Genomic DNA, 23,925 nt, shown 5'->3' with positions numbered 1-23,925 from the left:
AACCGCCATACATAAGGTACCTGAAAGGTCGAAATCTACAAAGCACTAAACTTTACAGAAGTCAAATATTTAAATTATAGGTATTTTAAAAGTTCATTTAATCAGGTTTTTGGAAACTATATCCTCTTTAACTATCATTTGAAAAACATAATGTGTTCTTTAAACAGCTTAATATTTTGCTAGACTTTGTAGCTCAAGTCATGGCATTTTGGGTCAGCAGCACACAAGCATAGTAAATGATTCCTGGGCATTAATATATAAGCTTCTTTAGGAATTATGTCAACTATCAGGCAGCTACAGACACAGCAAGAAAGGTTTTCAACTGCACAGACTTCAAGGTAAAGTTGATTTGAAGCTCTTAACTAAATCCAACTTAAATATTGTCAGTACAGGCCAGTTTGATGCTACAAAGCATATACATATACTGTCAGCTTTATCTTGGCAACAAAATACCAAGGTCGTCTCTGAGCTGGCATGATTAAATGACCTAGGAATTGGAGACAGGCAATTCTGTGCATATTTTAGATGGAGTCAGCACCCTACCGAGGACATGTCAGTTCCCATACCACCACAGCCACCCCAGTTGTTCCCTATTATCCTCAAGTTAAATTCACTACCTAGTAAGAGTACCCTTTTGATCTAGCCCCAATGTACTCCTCTGGCTTCTGCAGCATGCAAGGTGAGTGTGTGAGCTCTGGACCCCTGCTTCCTGAATTGTCAGCTGTGTGACAATGGCTTTACCTGATTCAGTTTATTCATCTGCAATAACTTTTCCAGTAGGATTGCTGGGTTGTTGTTGTCAGAACTGAATGAGATCATGTTTTTATTAAACATTTATTGGTAGCTTTCTATATATAAGGTACAGCACTCTACAGTGTGGATAAATTTAATTCTCTGTTCTCAAAAGACTCCCAATACACAAATAAATATATGACAGATGGAGAAAAGTGCTATGAAGAAAACTAAAACAGAGAAAAGGAATATAGAGTGATGGGATGGGGACACTATTTTATATAGAGCGGCCTGGGAAGGCCTCTCTGTGAGGTGAAATTTGAGCCAAGACCCAAAGGAAGTGATGAAACAAGCCAAAAAGACATCCAAGAAAATGTATATAAATATGAGCATCATCAGCTTAGAGATGGTGTTTAATACTGGAAACTGGACAAGATCACCAAGGGCATCTGTGTAAGTAGAGATGAAAAGCAGGCCAATTATTGAACCCTGGGCCCTGCAATATTTTTAGATATCAAGAGTATGAGTAGGAAAGAGCAAAACAGTCTGAGGAGAAGTGGCCAAGGAGAAGAGAAGTATGAGGGTATCCTAGAAGTATCCTAGAAGCCAAGTGAGGAAAGTATTTCAAGGAGTAATTGGGCATGTCAAATGGTAGTGACAGCTCAAATACAAAAAGGATTGGGAAGTTACCATGGTTTTGGCAAGTGGTCATTGGTAACCCTGACAAGACCAGTTTTGATGGAGCAGTGGTGAAAAATCATAGGAGTGGATTTAAGAGAAAATGGGAGGTAGAGGCATTGAAGTGTTTTGCAATGAAGGGGGAAGAGAGAAATGCATAGCTACCTGAAGGTTGATAGGACAAGGAAAGTTATTAGATAAGTAGATTTGATGATGGGAATGAGCCAGCGAAGAGGCTACATTTGATGGTGCAGGAGATGAGGAATCGGAATAAGGAACCTGGCTCCATAAGCCCTCCCCGTGCTATGTTGCCTCTCAAGGGATCCTTGAGCAGCACCAACAGCTCAATTGTGGTCAATAATCATGGGGTTAAAATAAAGCTAGTTGACCTTGTTTTATCTTGCTATATTCCGCTGCTTTGGGGGCAGGAAGAGAATATTCAGAGAGTTGGATTTAACTAAGTTTATGTTTTAGCCAAGTGAGCACAACAAAAGAATAATGTCAAGGGAGGAGAAGGGGTAGACAAGGAAGTGGTTACAATGAGGTACTGTGAGATCTAAGATGGACATGGAGATGAAGACATGAGGGGTGAGCAACTGTGAAAAGATGGTAATATCAATGGATTGGTGGTTATGGTGGCGCTGAAGACTTTCTGGAATCAGAGGACTAGATGGAATGAGATGGACAGATCGAAAGTAGAATCCAGAGGGAGAAAGCTTTGAAACTGAAATTTTGTAGTGTGTGGTTACTTACAAGAGCAGGATCTATGGGTGGCTCAAGTAGGGTGAAGGACAGGAGAGGAGGTCAAGAAGATGAGAGGTCAGGGTGGGGAAGGATCCTCTACATGGATTTGGAACTCACCAAGCATTATGACAAGAGGGGTGCTTGTGAGAGACAATGGATCTGGGGCCAAAATCTTCGAAGAGTGAAGGTGAGTGGCTCAGAGACCTTCAGATAAGTCTACTGAGGAAGAGAAGCTCATATGGCATGGCTTTGAAGGAGATGGGGCGTGTTAGAAGGATGGAATTAAAATTGATAGGAAGTGGCAGAACCTATGACACATAGGCTTAGGGAAAAACAGCCTTCATTGAAAGGAAGGCTCTGGGAGCAGTGTCCTCTGGGAGAACCGAATAAAGAGGTGAGAGGTCATTCAGTCAGACATGAGGCTAAAGAGTAGTAAGTTTTGATGAAAATGGATGACATATCCAGGAAGGCACTGTGGGAGGGTTTGAGAGATCAGGGTGACGTTAAGTTGGGTCAGGTTCAGTGATGCATAGTTTTGTGGGGATGGTCCAGGTGATAAAAAATTGATCTGACTGTGGTTCCCAAGGGGATCCATAGCCACAAGCATGGAGGACATAGTCGAATTAGTCCCGAAGCTTTCTCAGCAATGTGGTAGTGAGGCTCTGGGTGGTGGGTAGTGGAGCAGCAGACAACAGAGCATGGTGGGTCTCCTGACTCTTGTGTTGATGCCATCACCGAAGCCAGTAGAAGGGCATGCAAAGCCTTGGAATATTGCTTGGCTCACCGTAAGTGCTCAAGAAATGCCTAGTGCTGCGATTGTTGTTCTCACCCCATGTGAACCCAGTACTGTAGCTATGCCAAACCACTTGCATTTCCTAAACCACCACCACCATTACCAGATTCTCGCTCCTTTCTGGCATACCTCCTCTCCCTTTCACCTGGATACCGAGACTTTGGTTAGGGTATTACCATCTCTAGTGATACACAAAGCTGTGCTGGATACATCCTTACGTTTCTCCACAGCACTCCTCCTTCACAGAACGTATCATGCTATTCTGGATTACAAACAATTTTCTGTCTCCACACTGGACTAAAAGCTCCTAACAGGATAGTTATAGCTCAAGTACATAGGGATTTACGTTATAGCTCAAGTCAATTGTATATGACATGGGTGCCCACTAAAGATGTGTGAAATTAATGAAAGAAGGAGTGATTGGATGAATTACTATTTGGAAAAGAAGGAGACGGGTACTGAAGAGGGGCCCGAAACTTTCAAAATCTGTTAAAGTTGAGCTGTGCCATAGAAGTCCATTGTTAATTCCACTATTGAGTACCTAGTAGGTGCCAGGCACTCATGAGTTATTGTGTTACATGATATGCCTGGAAAAACAATTTACATGAAAATGGTATTCCCCTTCTGGTTTAGAGTTAGATTTTATAATCAGGTAGTATTTTATTTGTGTTGCCATCATTTTGTCTTCTCAAAAAATATTTCTGTTTTTTTGGATAATGTGATATCACTCACATGATAATGTATCTTTAGAGTATCTGTGTGGATTAGCGGATTATATGCTTTTCTCCCAGGGGCGGAGGAAAGGAGAAAGAAGGTGGTCAGTCCTGGGTAATAATGGGTCTGCACAGGGCACTGGATACCTAAGAACAGGCAGGAGAGAGGTACGTAACAAGAGGAAAAGGAGGATTATAAAACAGAGAAATAGGATGATGCCAAACTTTGCTGATGCCAGAATCACGTTGATGAAAAGCTAAGTTTCTTCCAGTTTGGAATGGCCAGGGCTTCAAAGAGGCGGGTAAATATTGATTGGGTGTGTCTGGGAGACAGACATGGGTCGAGAATTAGATTTGGATACGCAGTGTGGAGATGGTTCGGAGAGCATCCAGGAAAGAAAAGGTGGGTGTGCAGTTGTGAAGGCCAAGAAAAGCAGAGGAGGGTATTTTATTTCTGAGGGTGATGCATTTACACCCCTGCTGGGCAGGGGCCAAGAGATGCCACATTGACTTCAATTCACCTCAAAGGAGCTTTCATTTGCATCTCTGCAATGACAGTCACAAATGACAGAACCCAAGCCCTGAGGGGGTAGGGGCAGTGAGAGAAATCATTCATGCTGTGCCAGGAGCTCAATGTGATGCCAAGCAGGGGGATTAAAATGCAAGAGTGAAGCAGGAAGCTGTGGCTGAGACCATTTTGAAGAGAAGGAAACAAGAGACATTCATGTGGAATGACCCTGTTTGAATACACTTTGAGACGCACTGTTTAAGCTTGGATAAATTGACCCCAGCTCTCCCCTCTGTCTTTCCCTCAGTCCCAGGAGACCTTTGCAGGACCAATGCCACCACATTAGTGGCTATCATTGTAAAGAATAGCTCTCAGGGATAAAATGGCCGTGCTCACAAGAAATGTGAAAACTTGCAGATAGTAGCCCAAGTGCCAGAACTAATAGAAATAACACTGTAAAGCCATTGATATGACTTCATTTTCATATGCTGCTGCAAAGATCACTTTTTATTATGCCATTTTTGGATAACGTGCTTGGTTCTGGGACTTCTGTTTAACACTGACTTTGCGAAGAACGTTTCTATTATTGCAGCACGCATCTAAGTTGAAACAAGAATAATTGACTCTAAAATTTAATAGTGAGTTTCATTTTCACTGTCCGTTGTGCTTAAGCTTTTGTATCCCACAAACAGAATTTTTATTCCAACGATGGCAAAAGGAGATAGAAGTTATATTTACTGAGTTTCAGTAACATGTTAGCGTGCCAGGCTCTCACATACATTATTTTGTTCAATCCGTGCATCTATCCTGTGGAGTGTGTATTATTATTGTTATTTTCCACTGAGTCTCAGAAAAGTAGAGTAATTTGCTCTGGGTCACACAGCTAGCTAGCAAGTGGTTCAGCTAGGGTGTCAACCTAGTCTTTCTGATGCCACATCTCATGTTTTTTTGTTTTGTTTTGTTTTGTTTTTTCCCATCTGTATCATACTGGATCCAACCAACACCGTTTCAGGTATTTTCCAATGAAAATCTAATAGCAATAGGTTGTCTTGCAATATTTCCTTACCCAAGGAAGGAGTCATTAACTCAAGCACTGCACAACTGCCCCAGTCCTAATGTTAAGACACAGCAGTGTATGAGGCCAAACGCGGCATTCAAAGACTGGAAAAGGTATGGTCCATACTCTCAAAGAGTTTGTAGACTGCAAGGCACGTGTTCAAAAGGATTGCAGTGATGAAGCCTCACTTTCCAGCAGCCAGTGGCCATTTCAATAAACCGCAACACAGCAAAGGAGCATGCACTGGACTAGAATTCCGGAGATCTAGGTTCTAGACTAACTTTGCCACCAACTTTCATTTTGGCCCTGGAGAGAGCACTGGGGGTCTCTGAACCTCTGCATCTTCATCTATAAAAGGAAGAGACTGGTCCAGATCTGTGGCTGGCAAACCACTAACAGGCTGTGGGTGGGCAGAGGTATTGTAAGGAGTCCCCAGCACTTGCTGTAGACTAAGTCCCTTGCACATTCATATATTGCACTTTCCAAATGTATGGAGATGCTCTTGTGGTTAATAAAATTTAAATGAGCATAATCTAGGTCAGATCTATAAGAATACAAATAAACCTTTTAGCTGTTCAATAGGCACAAAGAGACACAAATTTTTAAGTATTGCTGAATTTATAGCATCTTTTGGTCCTTAGACATTGTCTCAAAGATATAGTAAGAATAGCCCAACTATTATCAGGAGAAATTACAAACATTTTCAGCATTAAAAATGAATCTACTCCAAGTGCATCATAGATCTACATGTAAAGCATACAATTATAAAATTTTAGAAGAAAAATCTTTGTGACCGTTGATTAAACAAAGAGTTCTTAGATATGACAGCAACAGAACAATTCATTAAAAGAAAAAACTTGATAAATTGGACTTCATTAAATTAAAAAACTTTCACTTGGCAAAAGGCATTTTTAAGAGGATGAAAATACAAGCCACACACAGGGGGAAAAATATTTGCAAATCACATATCTGACAAAGGACTTGTAAACATAACATATTTTTAAAAAACTCTCAAAACTAAACAATAAGTAAACAAATCACCAATCAAAAAAATAGGAAAGTAAGTTGAACAGATATTTTGCTAGAGAAGATGTATACATGATAAATAAGTACACGAAAAGATGTTCAACGTCATTAGTCTGCAGGGAAATGCAACTTTAAACCATGGTAAGACACACTGCACACCTATTAGAATGGCTGAAATATTTTCTTTTAAACTGACAATACTAAGTGATGTTAAGAAAGTGAAACAACTTGAACCCTCATACATTCCTGGTAGGAATGCAAAATGGTACAGTCACTTCAAAACGTGTTTGGCAGTTTCTTAAATAGTTAAACATATACTCACCACATGACCTATCAATCCTACTTGTAGTTTTTCAAGAGAAACAGATGCATACGTTCATATATGAACACCTGTATATGAACATTTAAAGCATCTTTGGAAACAACCAAAATGTCTTTCAAACGGTGAATGGATAAATGAACTGTGTGTCTCCATACAATGCAGTACTACTCGGCAATAGAAGGAATGAACTGCACGGATGACTCGCACACACATTATGCTGAGTAGAAGAAGCCAGATTAAAAAAGCTACATATGCTGTGTGATTCCACTGACATGACATTCCACACATATCTGAGAGGAAAAAGAGAGATGAGAGGGAGAAGAAGTCCTCCTCCCCATTAGTCAAATATGCGGACAGTCCTAAGTAAAATGATGGCCCTCGAACCCTCCACTTACAGGAGTACCCCTTTGTTCTCCCACCAGGCTCTTGGAAGCACAGACCCTATGTCACAGCATGCTCCTGTCACCTACACTATGCCACATTCAGTCTTCCCTGCCTCCCAGAGTCTGCTTGCTCCAAAGCTATCTCCTCTCTGCAGAATCCAAACCACCATTCCCTCAGTGTGTTCCGGTTCTGTCCCAAACCTGATTTACGTAACTGACACTATGATTTGAATGACCACAGACAGCCCCTTCAGTCTGTCAGCGTTTTCAGGCTTTTAGTTGAGGTGAGACTTACACAATCTTCTAGTTAGTTAGACCTTCAGGCAATACTACTTAAACGGTGAAATAATAATTTTTTTTTTTTAATCAAAGAGTGGTTTTTATGGCTGGGCCAGACGGAGTTATAGCTTGGAGGGTGATGTTTTTGGCAGAGAGTTTGCGCCAAGGTATCCTGATTCACACAGCGTTTTCCCTGCCCCTACTTCTGAACCTGAAGGTTCCCTGCTTCATCGTCCTACAAGGGGCTTCCCTGTGGATGGCAGAGGCTGCAGGGGCTCCAAGGGAGGGAGGGGCCGCCGAATCTGGACTGAGAGGGAGCAGCAACGGTTTTCCTTTGTTGTTGTTGGAATGTATGTTACTTAAAACGAGTGTCAGGAGCTCAGAGACTATGTAGACCCCACAGAACTGAGGGAAAACAGCTCAATGATAAATAAAGGCTCAGACCTTTACTTCTACATCGTGAATTAGCTTCCTCCTCATTCTGTTTGAACAACACGTTTCAAAAATAATAAACCTTAACTCAGGATAATGATTTATTTATTTTGACTGTTTAGAATGGGCATTCTAGTCATTCAGATAAGATTTCAAAATCACTGCAGTTAGACATTTACTCAATGTCTTAGAATCTTAATTTTTACAAAACAGATTCTAGTTAAAATAGAGATTTTTGTTTGAAATCTTTTTTTTTGTTTTTGTTTTTTTTTGTTTTTTAGCATGACAGCAAACTTTGTAGAGGATTTGGTAGCAATAGAGTTAAAAACATTGCAGCATAATTAGAAAGGTTACATTTTACCATTTATAGTTACAGACAGAAAAATATAACTGTAGTGCAAGGCTGCCATGGCAACTCACTTCTCATTAGGATTTTTTTTCCCCCCCAAAATCTACCAATCAGCTAACCGGAAGTGAAAACCGCTGAAGGAGAAGAGGTTGAAATAAATGTGGATGAGATGTTATGAAAGGACATAACAAGCCTTTAACTATATGTCCTAGGTTGTTTCCACCATTTTAATTTTACTAGATATTATGTATTTTCTTCTCTGTCTTTGGAAATGAATTGAGAAAAAAACACATTGTTTTTGTTTTCATTGCTGGTGGCAGTGGCTTGTTAATCCTGAATCACTAAAATGGGTAACAACCATAAACATTGATCTTGTCTGTTAAGCAACCACCTTAATTTGTTTTAGTGAGTTTCTTAAGTGAGCTTCGCATGGCATTTAGCCCCTGAATCTCTAAGTCACCTAAATTCATAGTCAGAAGCATTTGCGTTTACTGTAAACAGAATACCAATATTTAACGGTGGGTTCTGAAATCAGACGCAACTTCAATATCAACTTCCCACAAGTGTTTCCATATTTCACTGTGAGGAGACGGAACACGTCTTATGAAAGGCACCTCTTATCCACTCTATTGGTTCAAGCCTGGCAAATATTATCACTCTTTTGAAGGACCCAAACGTGAGAAAAAAGTTGAAGAACTTGAAAAGTTAAGACATACTAATGATTGGTGACAAATTGTTTTGCATCTAAGCTGTCTCAAGTCTTCAAATAAAAGAAATGGGAAGGGAAAAACTTTCTCTGGCTCTGACCTAATAATTTTCCATAATGATGACATTTGTTCTTTCTTTTATATAAACTTCATAATTTCTGGCACATAGAGCTCAAATTACATAACAGCAAAGCAGTAAGTCTTAAAACAGAAACATGATGTTCTGAAAAGATACCTTAGCTTATCGTAAATTATAATTCAGTATTTACCCAGAATGTCTCATACTAAGTAACCTCTTTCCACATGACATTAAATTTGGATTTACTGGTTTTCCTGCTACCACTAAAGGTAACTGATAAAGGATGCAGAGAATGCCTCTTGAATAGAAATCCCATAGTTCTACACACACAAATAGACACAGGCATACACACATGCATGCGTGTACACACACACACACACACACACACACTCACACACACCATGCTCTCTGGCACTAGAACATTTGCTCGTCCTATCCTTTCTGCTTGGAATGGCTCCATCCTCACCTCACCTCTGCACCTGGCTTACTCTTATTCCTTCTTTAAGTTTACCTCAAGCTTCTCCTCTTTTGACCCTACTGTACCTCAGACACATCCTCTATTGCCTCCCTTTCCATGCTTCTACAGCCTTTGTGCTTATCGTGCCCCCAAGGAACTGCTCAGTTGGGGCCAGCCTTGATATTTAGATCTCCTGGATCAAACTGACGCCATGATAGACTTTGAATTTCTTGGAATAGGGACGGAGTCTTACACGTCTCTATATTCCTGGATTCTAGCAAAGTGCTTTCCTAGAACATAGAGCTCAACAAGTGTTTTGGGAAGAGAGAGAAAAAGAGACAGAGGGCAAGGCAGGGAAGAGGGAGGAAGAGAAGAAAGGAGGAGGGGAAGGAGGAAGGGAAGGAGGGAGAAAGAGAGAGAGAGACAGAGACAGAGACAGAGAGAGAATAACTTAAGCACGTAAAATAAAGCCTAATTACAAAGAGACAAATGCGATTGATGAGTTGAGGGAAATTCCTTATCTTGTAGATACTAAGAAATATTAAAATTAATCAATCAATATGTACTTATTGACAAATTAATATGGATAAATTTATTGATGATTTAAAGGATTATAAGATGATGCCATCTAGTTGATGAGTACGCCTCAAAAGTAAGTAATGTTTCAAGATCCTGCACAGTGAATTCTCAAGTGAGGATTGCAGACAACAAGCCTTCTGAGCTCAGATGACAAAGACAGCCCCTTGGGTTGGGAAAGCTGTGTAAGTAAGATTCATACCAGACTTTGAAGAATGGGCTGGTTTGGGATGGTGGAATACACCTACTTTCTCTTGCCTTCACCCTTCCTACCTCTCCTTACATCTCACCTTCACCCTGTAATTGCACTAGTTATGGTCTCATTGTCTGGTTCCTCCTCTACCACCTCATGCTAGTCAGACATCAAGGCTCAACTTTCATTCTCTCCTCATTTCATATTTTATCCACAGGTAACTTCACTCTGAAGAGACCACATTTAATTTCTGGGTTCATTCCCAAATCTGGGTCTCCAGCACCAACCTCTTGCCTGAGCACCTTCCCCATTTCTCATTGCTTAGAAATGACTTCCGCAAATATATCCTTCCAGTATCCCAGGCTCTACATGCTCGAATCAAAGCATAGTCAGCATCATAAGACCAAGTGTGTATTCCTCATTATTCTTCCTACACTAATTGGTGACATGCTTCAAATCACCCTGGGCTTGAAAACCGAGCATAGTGTAATTTCTCTCCTTCCCGCCCCACCTCTTTTAGGACCTTGCCCCTGAATCCCTTGTCAGAAGCTCTCCTTCCCACCTCAGAGCTCCCAGAAAATATTGATGATCCCACAGTTGATCTTGTGTCATGGTTACTTGTGCATCTATATTATCCAGCGTTTGAAGCTATGAAAGACCTCAAGCTGCTGCTACGCTGTGGAGTTCCCTGACGCTGGAACGACCCACCAGACTGCTGACTGGCCTCATCCAGACGTATAAGCTTCATCACTGATCCCCTCTCCCTCTCTGCTTGCCCTCCTCTCCCTCTGGGTGGTGGGCCCTGTGCAGTTGCCTTTGGAAGGCCTCATGCTGTGAGTGACGCCCTCCTCATGCAAACCTGTCAAAACACCACCCAAATAAAGCTTTAGTGCTACTGCCACCAGGTGGTCGCATCCTTTCCCTTGATCAGAAAATACCTCCAAGTCACTACAATGACTGAAGAAACACAGTAAGGGAGACAGAGAGGTCAGTGACAGTTTTGATGGTTTAAGTGTGGGTGACTGGATGTTTATATTTTTGTGACATGAGACAATAATTTTACTTTAAAAGGTAGCATAGAATGCCTCCCAAAGAATGGGTGTATCATTATGTCCAGTTATGAGGATGAGATTCTCTGAGGATAGCCTAGCACCGCACAGGGAGAACTAAACTACCCAGCATAAGTACTTCATAGGAATTGGGGTTTGGGGGGAGCAGAGGGGAGGGGAAGAAGAAAAGGAGGGAAAGAGAGATGGAAGGAAAAAGGAGTGAGGGGCTGCTAAGAAAACAGCAACAGGGTCAAGGCTGTAGAGAAATGTCAGCCAGTGAGAAATGATAAATAAGGGGGGGGGCAACGAAGTTACAAATAGGAATTTGTAATGTGAAATTTTACATAGCGTGGTCTGGGCTTCCACAATGCATTACTACCACTCCCACCACCCCACATCTTCATTAAAAGCTTGCGCAAGTGGTATTTGCACAAATCAAGGAAAATAAATCGCCAGAGTCTATGCCTGAGTTAGTGCAGAGCAGAGAGAACACAACAGAAACGAGTCAGAAGTGACATTTTAAAGAGAAATCAGATCAAAACATGGCGACAAGAGCCTAAGTGCCCCAGAAGGGAGAGAAAACAGCATTCCACACAGAAAAAAACCTCATGTGCTAAGGGTCTGTGGGAATATGGTGCATTTAAAACAGATTAGATAACTGGAGCAAAGAGCAACGGGGAATTATGAGGGATGGAGGTAGGCAAGGGCTGGCGGTCAACACTAAGGATTTCGCTCTTCATTCTAAGAACAATGAAAAGTCTTAATTTTTATTTAGGAGAGTGATGTGTTCCAATTATCCTTTTATAAATGTCACTCTGGCAACTATGTAGAGAAGAGATTAGGCGAGTGGATATCTGGGTGAATGAAGGGAAAATACTTGGGTAGCAACTATCGTGGCCCAGGATAGATATGATGACAGAAATGGAAAGAGGTATATGGATTCAAGAGACAATAGGGAGGTAAATTGACAGGATTTACTAATGGACTGGATTTGGGTGGTTAAGGATAGAACGGTGTCAAAAAGAACTTCAAGGTGTCAGGGGTGTTGACTGGCTGAGACAGAGAACCAGCTTTGTATGGAGAACTGTGAATTTCATTTTGAACATGTGGAGTTTGCAGTGCATTTGAGACGTCTAAATAAAGGTGTCAGGCAGGCAGTTGGCTATGCAAAGGTATGTCAGAGTAGAGGTGTGAAGTGGCTACAAATGAAGGAATAGAGAGCACACACGCGGCCGTTGGAGCCCTGGGCATGGACGATGCTGCCGAGGGCAGGACAGAGACTCAGAAGAGAAGCAAGACTTTGAGCCTTTAGGAGCATCAACATCTCCTGGCTGGTGGAGGATGATGACGTAGTCAAGGAAACTGAGAAAGAGTGGGTAGAGAAATAAAAGGAGATCCAAGAGAGTGCATTGGGGGGATGGCATTCCTCAAAAGACAATAAGGGAGATTTCATAAAGGCATGAATAGTCAGTGGTGCTTTTTGAAAGGTCGAGTAGTCCTAGGGACTGATATGTCAACAAGAATTTATCAGCAAGCTCATTACGTCTGTGAACTAAGGGTGGCAGGAACCAGAAAATGGGTGCAGCTTACACTGTGCCTGTAATAGATTTCCATCCAAACGCAACACCAACAGTAGTTTCCAATCCAAACTCAACTAAATTTGATTGTTCCACATTATGTAAGTCAAGAAAGGAACAATGGAAGGATGGGGGATCCATGGTCCCAAAGGCCACAGAGAGGTCAAGGGTTACAAAGTTCAGGAAAAAGACTCATTCCTGTAATGACTGGGAAGTCTTGGGGTCTTTTCAAATGTGCTGCACAGACAGGGGTATACGGGAGAAATGACATTTCTGGGAAAGATTATGTGATGGAGATAATGAAGGTTTATAAAATGAAGAACAGAAAAGAGAGTGAGAGTGTCAGTACTAAGGGGAAACTCTTTTGCAGTAGGTTGGAAGGGAGAGAAGGGGAAGGAGATCAGTATAAATGAAGAATAAGAGGGAATAAGGTTCTCATTGAGCTATTAGCTAGTACTAAAAATAATTTTTATCTGTTTTTGACCTATTTTCATTGGGGGGGGCTCTTCTGGGGACAAAGCCTTCTTTTTGAAGCTTTTGCTTGCTTTCATCATTTAATAATTGCTTCTATTTTTCAGCTTTTACTAAAAAGGCTATTTCTCAGCCTTGGGAATGCACTGGCATTAAAGGTGAGAAACAGAAGCTGTACTTTGAGCTCTTCCAAAGCAAAGCACTTTTAAAATCAGAGGCATTGCTATATTGTTACTATTTTCTCCTTCTCTGAAAGCTTGGCATGACATTAGTTCTGATTCTCAAAGAGAAGTCTTTCAGTTTAGCCATTATATTAATAATCTGTGACTCTAAAAAAGGGATGGATATCTAAATTGATCAACCGAGTCCAATAATTCACTTTTCCTTCTTTCTGGTGCTATGGATCTGAGCCCGGAATCAGAAATGGAAGCATTGTAACTCATTTATCTTCCCTGGAAATCACACCCAGCGACGCATTCATTGTAAGGGCATAGAGCCAAGCACTGTCAGTTCTGTGCAGGGATCCACACGTTCCATGGGCACTGACAGCATGAGATGTTCCCTCATGAATAATCCTTCCATATTTTCACAGTTATATAACCAGTTGCTTGTTATAAAGATAATTTACATTAATATTGGAATAATGAACAGAAGACAAAAACACGAAGTTATTTTGGAAATAAATGATATCTATTTCTAAGTACCAGTTATTTATCAATTCCTCACAACACTCAGGAAACAATAGTAACTAGCAAAACTCCTAGTTAAAATTTCCCCCACTTAGGTAGCTAAGAGAAAGGTATCACTTATAGAGAAATATCTAAACACAGCCTGAGGAGAAAGAGGGTTTTAAACTAGAAATATAATCCTTTCTTGGCAGTTCAACTGGAAGTCAACTGTAGATAAGCAGGTTTCCAAAGAAAATACTTAGGGAAAATGTGGATGTAATTCCAGACTGATTGTTCATTATGTTCAATAATGTTATATATAATATATATGTTACATATAAATAATGCAATGTGTATATACACGCACACACACATATAGATGCAGCAACAGATGTGAAAAAAGTAGTTTGAGCTCTTTGTGTCTATTGGTCGACGGAAGTTTATTTATAACCTTATAGTTCCAACCTAAATTAAATAAAGGACATTTCTTTCCAAATGTTTCCATCATTTGGAAATAAAAGAGACATTAAAAGCCTGCACAGCAGATGAAAATTTGGGGAAATAAACCAATCTAACATTAGACAAGCATATCATTTAATAACTCCCTTTTCCAATTGTTGAATTGGGAGAATAGTCCCATTGAAACATGGAAGTATTTGGTGAAGATATTCTATGGGTCGATGATATGAAAACAGTTTTGGATACCATAAGGCAAAAACCAAATCGGAGACCCATTTTTCTCTGTGCATTAGTGATGACACAGATTATAATTCTATACTTGCTTCTACTTCTTTGAAAGCCAGAGTGTGGATTCCATTTTTTGTTCACTAATATGTTCCAAGATCCTAGAACCATATCTGGCACAGAGTAATCACTTTGTAAATATTTATTAAATTAAGTTATTGCCGACATTCTTATCATGGAAATTGTAGAACATGGTGTCCTCCACACGGCCTATAATTTTGTTTTAGTTATTGCTCTCAGCAACAACAAAAAATAAAAATAGAACACATTCATCTAGCACTTAAAGTATACAAAGAACTTGCCCCACACACCCCAATTCAGTTTTCTGGGTCCATCACAACCTGGAAGGGACTGTGCACCAGGAGCCCACGTGGGAACCCCTGCCCCCGTGCTTGACCCCATTCTCTCCTCTGCCACTGTTGTGGGTTAGATTGTGACCCCCAAAATTCACCTGTTGAAACCCTAACCCACAGTGCCTCAGAGAGTGACCTTCTTTGGAAATAGGGTCGTCGCAGATGTACTTAGTTAAGTTATGATGAGGTCATACTGGAGTGGGATGGGCCCCATATCCGATATGAAGTGGTGTCCTTATAAGAAGGGGGAATTTGGACACAGACACGCACACAGGGATAACACCATGTTAAGATAAAGGCAGAGAACAGGGTGATGCTTATACAAATGAGGGAATGACAAAGATTGCCAGGAAACGTTTTGTTGTACTTTGCTATGGCAGCCCTTAGCAAATTAATACAGCTACTTACTTACACCTCGCAGCTTGTCGGATTTCCTACAGGGGCCCTTGTTCCCTGACCTCACTCCCACTGGACACTGTCTTATTCGGTGCTCAGAGTTAACAAAATTGCCTCCATTTTATTCCAAAGCATCCACAATTACATGTTGTCAATATCTAATGCATTCTTCCATCAAATCACATAGTAATTACATCTGACATTTTTCCCCTTACCTTCTGCTTGCTCCTGTGCTTGGAGTGGCATTATAACCAGGAGGGGGTGGTGGAAACCAGGACTGTCTGTGAAGAAATGACATCAGTTATAAACACAGTCCTTAAAAGGCCTGATCCCACCCACATATCTACAGGAAAAGCTGAAAATAATTTGACAGTAAGAAAGGCAAGGAGATGACTTTTCTACAAGGCCTGAGAAATCAAACAAAAGCTATTTCATAAATGCAGTAGAAAGTAACTGTCCTATACTGCAGGCTATCTGCTCTCCCAAGGAAACTCCGTTTCCCATTTCCTTTAACATTAAACATTGTGAACATTTCTTTAAAAAGAAATCTAAAGGAAATCTGGACCTTGTTTTTGCCCCCCTACCTGTCTTGACATGGCTTCTTCTTTATATCCTTAGTTATCTGAATTCTATCCAGCTAGTCTTCAGATGGTTCTCAGTGATGGTTGTTCCATAATTTAGTTGTAATTTTGATGTGTTTGTGGGAGCAGGAGAGCTCAGAGTTTCCCTACTCGGCCATCTTGACTCTGTCTCATGCTTCAAAAATTTAAATCCAACTCTCCTGTCCTTCTTATCCTAGCCTTTCTTCCCTATGCTATGTCATTCTCCTCTGAATATCTTCAGTTTGGTCTGTATCTTAGATAACCCTTGGTTATCTCTACCAATTAAAATTATGCCCTAGTAATATGAAGGCATCTTTCTAATTGGATATATATGTATTTGTGTATAAACATATACATATGTAAAATTGAGATTAGCATTGCTGTGGTGTTTATTTATGCTTATGTTTTCATTATCATAACTTGTCAGAGTTTTCTATCGCACAGTTTTTTAAAGCCATATTTTGAGTAGAGCGTAAGATTATTATTTCATTATAAAATATTTCAGATATGCAGAAAACCAGAGAAAAGGAGGTATTTTTATGATAAACACCCATGAACCTACTATCTAGATTTATCAAATGTTACTACTTTCTTTATAACCCCTGTACATCCAGTGCCTTTAAAAAGAACCTCAGTCTGGAAGCAGAGCAGTCCACTCCTAAGAGAAAAACCTGTTCTCTAAGTATTTCTGGTGTCCTTATACCCGGAGTACTAAAAACAAAACAAAATTTCTTAAAGCAGCCTGTATTTTTTGAGGCACCACAGGATTGAACTAAGATGAGATGGGATAGATCAAAGCAGATTTCACCTCTGTGTAAGTAGTAGATGCTCCTCAAGAGAGCTAGTCAAGTAAGAGTCGTGTTGCTGGCCCCAGTGGTCCTGAACTCTGCCTAAACTATCAGGGAAATGTTGTTGTACTGGGAAGGAGACAGAATTAACTGACGTTAAATTTTCCCTCTGATTTTAGGAATCTGTTCCAAACAAAGGGTCAGGGCGTATGAAATTTGGGTCTAAGAGAAAGATTACCACATTTTCTGAGACTCTGCAGGCACAAACAGAATTCCAACTACAGGAAAAATAGTATCAGCCATTTCTCTCTAGGAGGCCTATGGCAGTCAGCCAGTCCATCAACAAACACTGAGCACCTACCCTATACCAAGCATGGTCCTAGGTGCAGGCAAAGAAAATGAATGTGAAAATCACTGAGGCTCCCAAATGCTTGCATTTCGTTAGCATCATGATTCAGTAGCACTGTGTCCTCCTCAGGATGCAAAAAGTGCTTTCACCATCCCCTTCTGTCTCATGAAGAATAGTCTGCCACCATGTGTCCAGGACTTCTCCATGCCACAGAACTCAGCACAGGCAGAATGTGGGAGGTCACATAGGGGAACTTGGAGCAGGAGGCAGACCCATGTCGTGGGATAGGGCCTGTGACTCTACAGTTGGAAGTAGGACCAGCCCAACCCACAGTGCACGGGAGGTGACCACCGGGAAGGCTAGTCGCAGAAGCATGGTGACGGATGGCCACACCACAGTCACGATTTCAGGGTAAGGCATTTGCTATCATCGGACTGTGTCAAAATGTGATCCCTGAAATAGTTGATCTTTTAATGTCTTGTCTCTGTCATCAATAACATTACCCAGATATTCAAGACCCTAAGAGAACTGGAGAAAAGTCTGCATATTCAGAAAGGAGATTGGGGGAAAGAAGACCAACATTTGAGAACAACAGAAACCACTAGACGCTGGGTCCCTGGGAAGGGAGGAGAGAACAAGGCGGAAGGGCATGGGGTCCTTGGTAGATTATTTGGTTCAGAAATTAATAAAGAACAATCCTTGACAGAATATTGGCAAGAGGCAGATGCAACAAGCCCACTGTACCTCTTTTTCTTTACAGGGCTTGTAGCAGAGCTGGAAGCTGGGGTGCTGGTGGCGCTTGTGCTGAAAAAACTTCTAGGTTGCCTATAAAATCACAAGAACAAGTCATCACATTCCTGAAACATTTTCATTCTATCCCACTTTTAAAGGGCTTATAATCTCTTCACATTGTCACCTGCTCTCTGTCTGCCACAAAATGATTCACTTGAAAACAGGACAACAAAAAGAGTTCTTCCTCAGTTTATGCACTTTATAAATTGACAGGCTCTCATCTAAGTAACTAAAACTGAGGGAATTGAATGACGACATCATTTATCATGTGACCTTAACTGTGTGTCTGAAATCCAGACTGATCCAGGCCTGTTTCAACTCCTGAGAGGTGGGGTCCATTGAAAATTACTTTATTTGTAAATACAAATTTAAAGACTAATTAAGTTTTCAAACTCTACCTAGTTTGGGGAGTTTATAACTGCCAGTAGTACATTCCAGGGAAAATACATTTCATCTAAATAGATTGCTAACAAACCCATGATTTCATGACTCAATTGAGTTGTAGATGTGATGGGTATCTTGGGAGGCATGCGTAATACGGATTTGAAAACAAAACAAAAAAAATGAATTAAGCGTTGGTGTTTGATTAGAGCAGAGGTTGGCAAATTTTTCTGTTAAAGTCCATGTAGTAAATATTGGAAGCTATGCAGACCATTTTAGTCTTTCTAGTATTTAACTCTGCTCACACAATTGGGATGTGGCTGCATTACAATGAAACTTGGGCCTGAGGGCAGTATATCCTGGTTATTCTTGAACACATATGAAGAAATATACTTTATTCTTAAAATGTAGCTTCAGTTAGAAAAGTACATACGTTGTTCTTGCTTCTGGTGATCTAAATGCAGGCATGTATCTGGAAAGAAAAATAAAAGCAAAAGTCTGAGAAACAACAAAGAATTAATACTTACATCTATTTGCAATTGTCTATGAATTTAGAGTTATTATTAAGGGTTAGACATTATTTGACAGAAAGTAAAAGAAAACATCAGTATTTGAATAAATTTGGTAAGGTGATGTCATGATCTTTTTACATCTTGTACTAGATTGCAAAAACAATTATTTTCTTTCAGAAAATTTAGTATCTTTTAAGCCCAATGTTTTTATTTGTTGAGGTCAGTAATTTTCTTTAGCAATAAGAATGAATAATGGACATTTACATGTATTTCATAATCTTTCCATCAGGGTAACTTAAACAGAAATATAAATGTGATAAGAATAATGGCCTGAAGCAATGAGTTCTCTTGATTCCGTTTTCGTTTTTTTCATTAGTTTCAGGTGTACAAAACAACATAACGATTACATATTTACACCCCTCATGAGCTCTTTTGATTTTTAAGTCATGCAACAAGATTTTATTTTTCTCTAACCATGAGCAGGAATAAAGGTTATTACTCCAGACTTTTTGTGTTAAAAAAAAAAGAGGATAAGAATTTACAGAAAGATATTAAGTAGGTTCAAAGAATTGTGAGTAATAAATAATGCTTAGAAAAATATTGTACTTGAGTTTTTCCCAAAGTTAGTAAATACTGGTACCTATTGGTTAGTTGGTTATCCAAGGTTTTGGCCTTATACGTTTTAGCAGCATCATGTCTGTCTGAGATCCTTTATAACGAAAGAAGAAAAATGTCTGGATGAACATTATATTATTAAACCGTTTTTAGACCTCTTTTGTGCTAGAATACCCTCACAATGTAACTTTTTTCTACTAAAAAGAAATGTTTTTCAGATGTTCCATTTTAGAAAATTTACAATAAATAAGTCACTTGTGACAAAATCTATTTATAAGAGTATTTTGATAGAGTTTGGAATTTTTAAAGTTTACGCTTTTCAACTAGCCTTTCTGACTCACTGGACATTTAACACATTAACTATTTTATATTACTTATTGTTTAATAATATATACAGGCAATGACAGTACTTCCTAGGTTGGTAAAATATATCAATAGAAGACATACTTTTTTAAATGTTTTGTGGCATAGACAATGCTATGTGTTTGCCAAACTCATTTTATTTTCCTTTTGAGCACATAGGAAGACCACATTTCTCAATTTTCATTGCAATTAAGTTAGACCATGAGATTGAACTCTAAAAAATGCGGGCAGAAATGTTGTCTGCCACTTCCAGACTCATCCTGAAACCACTTGCGTGATCCTCAGTGCTCTTTCTTATTTTTCCACTAGGGTTTTGGTGCCGAAGGATTGAAGGTGGCAGCATTAAAACATGGAAAGAACTTAGGTCCCTGAGTCGTTTCATGGAGCAAAGATGTTCCCTACTCTTCCAGCTAATCACACTGGCGTCTGATGAAAGCAAGCGGTAATCTATTGTACTGAACCCCAGTGCTGTGGGAGCAAGAGAAGGAACCTATTCTACCCTCGCAAATTAATTTACTTTGACTAACACATTTTGTTAATAAGGCCTACTGGCCATCAGAGGGTTTCATCTCTCTAATCTCGGGTCTCTTCAAGGAGAGGAGGTCTGCAAAAGGGGTGTTTTTTATCCCATGGGTCAGAAACGACAAATTAGGAATCCTGGTATCTCCATGCCCTTGGCAGGATCTCATAATTGCAGCTCCTGTTCCTTTTCTTCCCTCACTTACACCAGATAGAAAAGTTCTTTCTGAGACATGAGGCAGTCTTCTGGAGCATTTTTCAGGCTTGCACAAAACTAGGATGTAGCAAAATTAGGGTCAGGAAAACAAAAGGTCAGCAAGACTCTCCTGTTCATCCCACACTATGGGTCTACTACAACTTTCTCTAAACTTTCACTTTTACCATCAACTTTATTACAGGCCTTTATATAAACTATTCCTGGGAAGATGGACACTAAATTTCCTCACTCTAAAAAAAAAAAATTGGGAAAAAATGTGACATTTTCATAAGTTTAAAATAATTTTAATTCCGAGATGTCATTTTGACATGTGTAACTAAAACATTTGGTAAATAACATTAAAATTTTATGAGTCAACTCCAAATACAGTTTCTGTTTGTGGTAAATAATACTATAAACTGATAACTCTTGAATGCAAAAAGGAAGGCTGGCATCCTCTGCAGCTCCATATTCTCAACAGACTGCTCACAATACAGGCATCAGCTCGTGCAGAGTTTTAGAATCCATGTATAAAAAATACTCTTATCTAAAGTGATCACCAGGCCAAAAGACTATGAACATCTCCCCCGCACTACTACCGAGCCTCCGATATGTTTATATTTAAAGGGCTCTGCAGTAAACCTCTGTGAATACCACAAGTAAGATGACAGGTAACTTACATCGTAAATGTTCCTTAGAAACTCTACTCAGACTTTATTTTATAGGCGTCTATGAAACCTTCATATAAAATAAAAATAATCTTGGGAAATGTACTCTGTAACACTGAAAGCAACAATCAGTCTAAAGCAAACAGAACCTTAATAGCAAACATCCTCAAGATTTAAATAAAAGTGAGGTCTGATGTTAAAGTCAAATGAATCAAAATTCTACAGTGTAAACCTTTGCGGGCAGAACTGCATGTAAAAATAAAAAATAGGTACCTACTACTCTTTGCTGCTCATTTTATACATTTTCCTCTACTCGTTGAAACATCCCTACAAGGTAGGCATAATTATTTTCATTTCATAGATGACAAAAATGGAATCTCAGAGAAGGTAGATGACTTTCTCTTGGCTGTACCACTAGGAAGTCGTCTGTCTCCAGTCTTCCCAGTAGAGCCTGATTCTATAGAGTGCTTATCCCACTACTCAGGTATTAGGTCAACATGTTGTCCTTTAGTTATTATTCTTCAATTCCACTAGGGGGATCGGCCTACGGATAATAATGGGGAGAACCGGAAACCACCATTCCAATATACGTCAATTTCTTATTACTTAGAGATGAACTTTATGCTTCTCTTGGAAATTAAGTTACTGCCAACTTGTAATATGAAATAAGTTGTTTTAATTGGAATCAGTCTTGGAGACGGGAAATACCCAATGTAATGGGCGGTGTTATCAAAAGAACCAAAGGAAAACGTACACTTCCACAACAGAACACTAGAGGTCACCCTAACCTAGGTTTTCCAAATTAGTCATTAAACCACCTCCAGGATTTGGGCCATGTAATATGCTACCTACACAATTACTTACTTATGTTTCTTTAGGACACCTGATATTTTTACATACCTATGTTTATTTTTAAAGGGAACCCTTCAAATGTAAACTCAGTACTTTTCTTACACTCATTAAAAAAAAATACATCATTATTGAAATGCACTTACACTCACGCACCAGATATATTTGATCATCTTCCTCCTAAAATGTTTTCACATCTTGCATTTGGAGCGGCCTGCATTATGGAGTCCAACTCCTGCTAACAGGACTAGCCGTTAGCCTTCCCTTACTGACCCCTGTGTCCTCTCCCTTATATTTGTTTCCACACTTTGAGAGACATAGCTTTCTGTTGGGAGACAGAGCTGCCTGGGGAATGAGCTGACCAGCATATTTCTCCCAAACATGTCACTGAACCTCTTTGTAAATAAAGTAGGTGATCTTTGGCTCCACTGTCTAGAGTATAAAATGGAGGTTTGGGGCTAATTGGTGGTTCTTAATTCACATTAGAATCACTTTATAATCTTTAAAAAATGCCTGGGTCCCACCTCAGACTAACTAAACCAGAATCTGGGGGATGAGAGGTGGTGGGAACAAGTTGTCAGTCAAGTTTTGAAGCTCTTACAGTGATTCTCATTTGCAGCTGAAGCTGAGGGTGAGCTAGTTTGCCTGTAAAGTCTGGTCTAGTCTGTTGCTAACATCCCAAGGCTCTCTTGACTGGCCCGATATAAACTTTTAGATACACAGCCTGCAAAGACTGCCACATACTTAGCTTGCTTGAGGCATAAATATCTCACTTTCAAATTCATTCCTAGAAATAGGGTTTCCTTCTTCAATTCATGGTGCAATAGGACATCCTGCAAGGCCAAGGTGAGTGGACAGAAGTATTTTGACTCCTCTCTCCACTCAGTGCTGTGGAGATGAGATCTCGTACATATACTTCCACAAACTCATCTTTGCCAAGGCTGTTCATTACAAGACAGAAGTCAACTCCTTAGGGATTCCGTGATGACCATCCCCCTTTAGGGCTACTGACTCTGAAAACCTATGAGTAAAGTACACACATTTGCTACGTTGATTAACACTGGCATGGTCAGCATATAGAATCTACGAGATGCCATAAGTTTCAGCACATCTGCTTAAAATGCAGCAGGTGACATTTTTGTTTACAACAGCAGCACATGTTTAGCTACAGGGAGTGACCTCAACTATCAATGGCCCCAGGTGTCCATCGTGCTTAGATTCCAGTTAAAGATGTTAACTTTGCTCTTTTCTTATGCTTACTGAGCATGTTTACTAAATATAAAATTGAAATGTGACCTGTAGCATTTACACCTCAACCTGAATAGACTTTCTCAATTTTCTCTATAGAGATGAGCCCTTTCCCTCTGTGTAAGAGTGGACTAACAACATAATGGACTCTTTCTGTAAGCCATACGATGACTCCAGTCCTGAAAGAGTGTTTTACTTTCTAAAGTAAAGAGCTAATGTCTTTATCCTAGAGTGGATCAAAACTGTTGTGTTATTAAAATTTACAGTCTCTCCATAAAGTAGTTGTAGAGAAATTACCATCAGGATGGAAAGACCAAATGTTAGAATAAGGACTGACTCTTCGTATTCATAAAAATATCTATAGTCTCCATTTTAAATGGAACTGATTCCACTGAGCCCACCCCTACCTATACAAAAACCAGTTTCTTCAGAATTTTTTCTATCTACTATTAGCAGGATTTTAGGGAAATAGTGCTATTGAGTCAAGATTTCGTGAGTGTTGAAAAAGATAATTTAATCCCTATAGCCCTTCTGTCCCTGGAGATAAAATATCATGGTTGAAAGCTTACCTTGGTAAACATTTCAATATCTCATGCTTTATAAGAAATGGGATTTAATATATGTTACGCATTCTGCTTACATAGTTCAAAAACACCTTACCTGTCCAAAGTGTCATCAGATCTGTACCGACTAATTGTGGCTTTCAGCTCATGTATCTCATTTGCTTTCCTGTATCAAAACATAATTACAGAAAGAT

The 23,925-nt window shown here is 39.8% G+C and overlaps 1 protein-coding gene across 8 annotated transcripts in view; it reads right to left on the bottom strand.

Moving 5' to 3' along the window:
* SCEL (sciellin) overlaps positions 1-23,925 on the bottom strand; it is a 98,437-nt gene that overhangs the window by 52,478 nt on the left and 22,034 nt on the right. For 6 of the 8 annotated variants that reach the window (XM_019742553.2, XM_019742557.2, XM_019742560.2 and 3 more), the window contains exons 5-9: positions 23,829-23,897; positions 19,351-19,419; positions 18,632-18,670; positions 17,770-17,850; positions 15,502-15,567 (exon numbers count right to left, since the gene is read on the bottom strand). In XM_019742553.2, the coding sequence (XP_019598112.2) occupies positions 15,502-15,567; positions 17,770-17,850; positions 18,632-18,670; positions 19,351-19,419; positions 23,829-23,897 (324 nt within the window). The remainder of the gene's footprint in view (positions 1-15,501; positions 15,568-17,769; positions 17,851-18,631; positions 18,671-19,350; positions 19,420-23,828; positions 23,898-23,925) is intronic. The other 2 variants (XM_019742559.2, XM_074329415.1) reach the window with 1 other exon arrangement.

The sequence above is a fragment of the Rhinolophus sinicus genome, linkage group LG04 (assembly GCF_036562045.2).
Source record: "Rhinolophus sinicus isolate RSC01 linkage group LG04, ASM3656204v1, whole genome shotgun sequence".
Lineage (NCBI taxonomy): Eukaryota > Metazoa > Chordata > Mammalia > Chiroptera > Rhinolophidae > Rhinolophus > Rhinolophus sinicus.
Note: the sequence above shows the minus strand (reverse complement) of the source record. Positions and strands in the feature narration are given on the sequence as shown.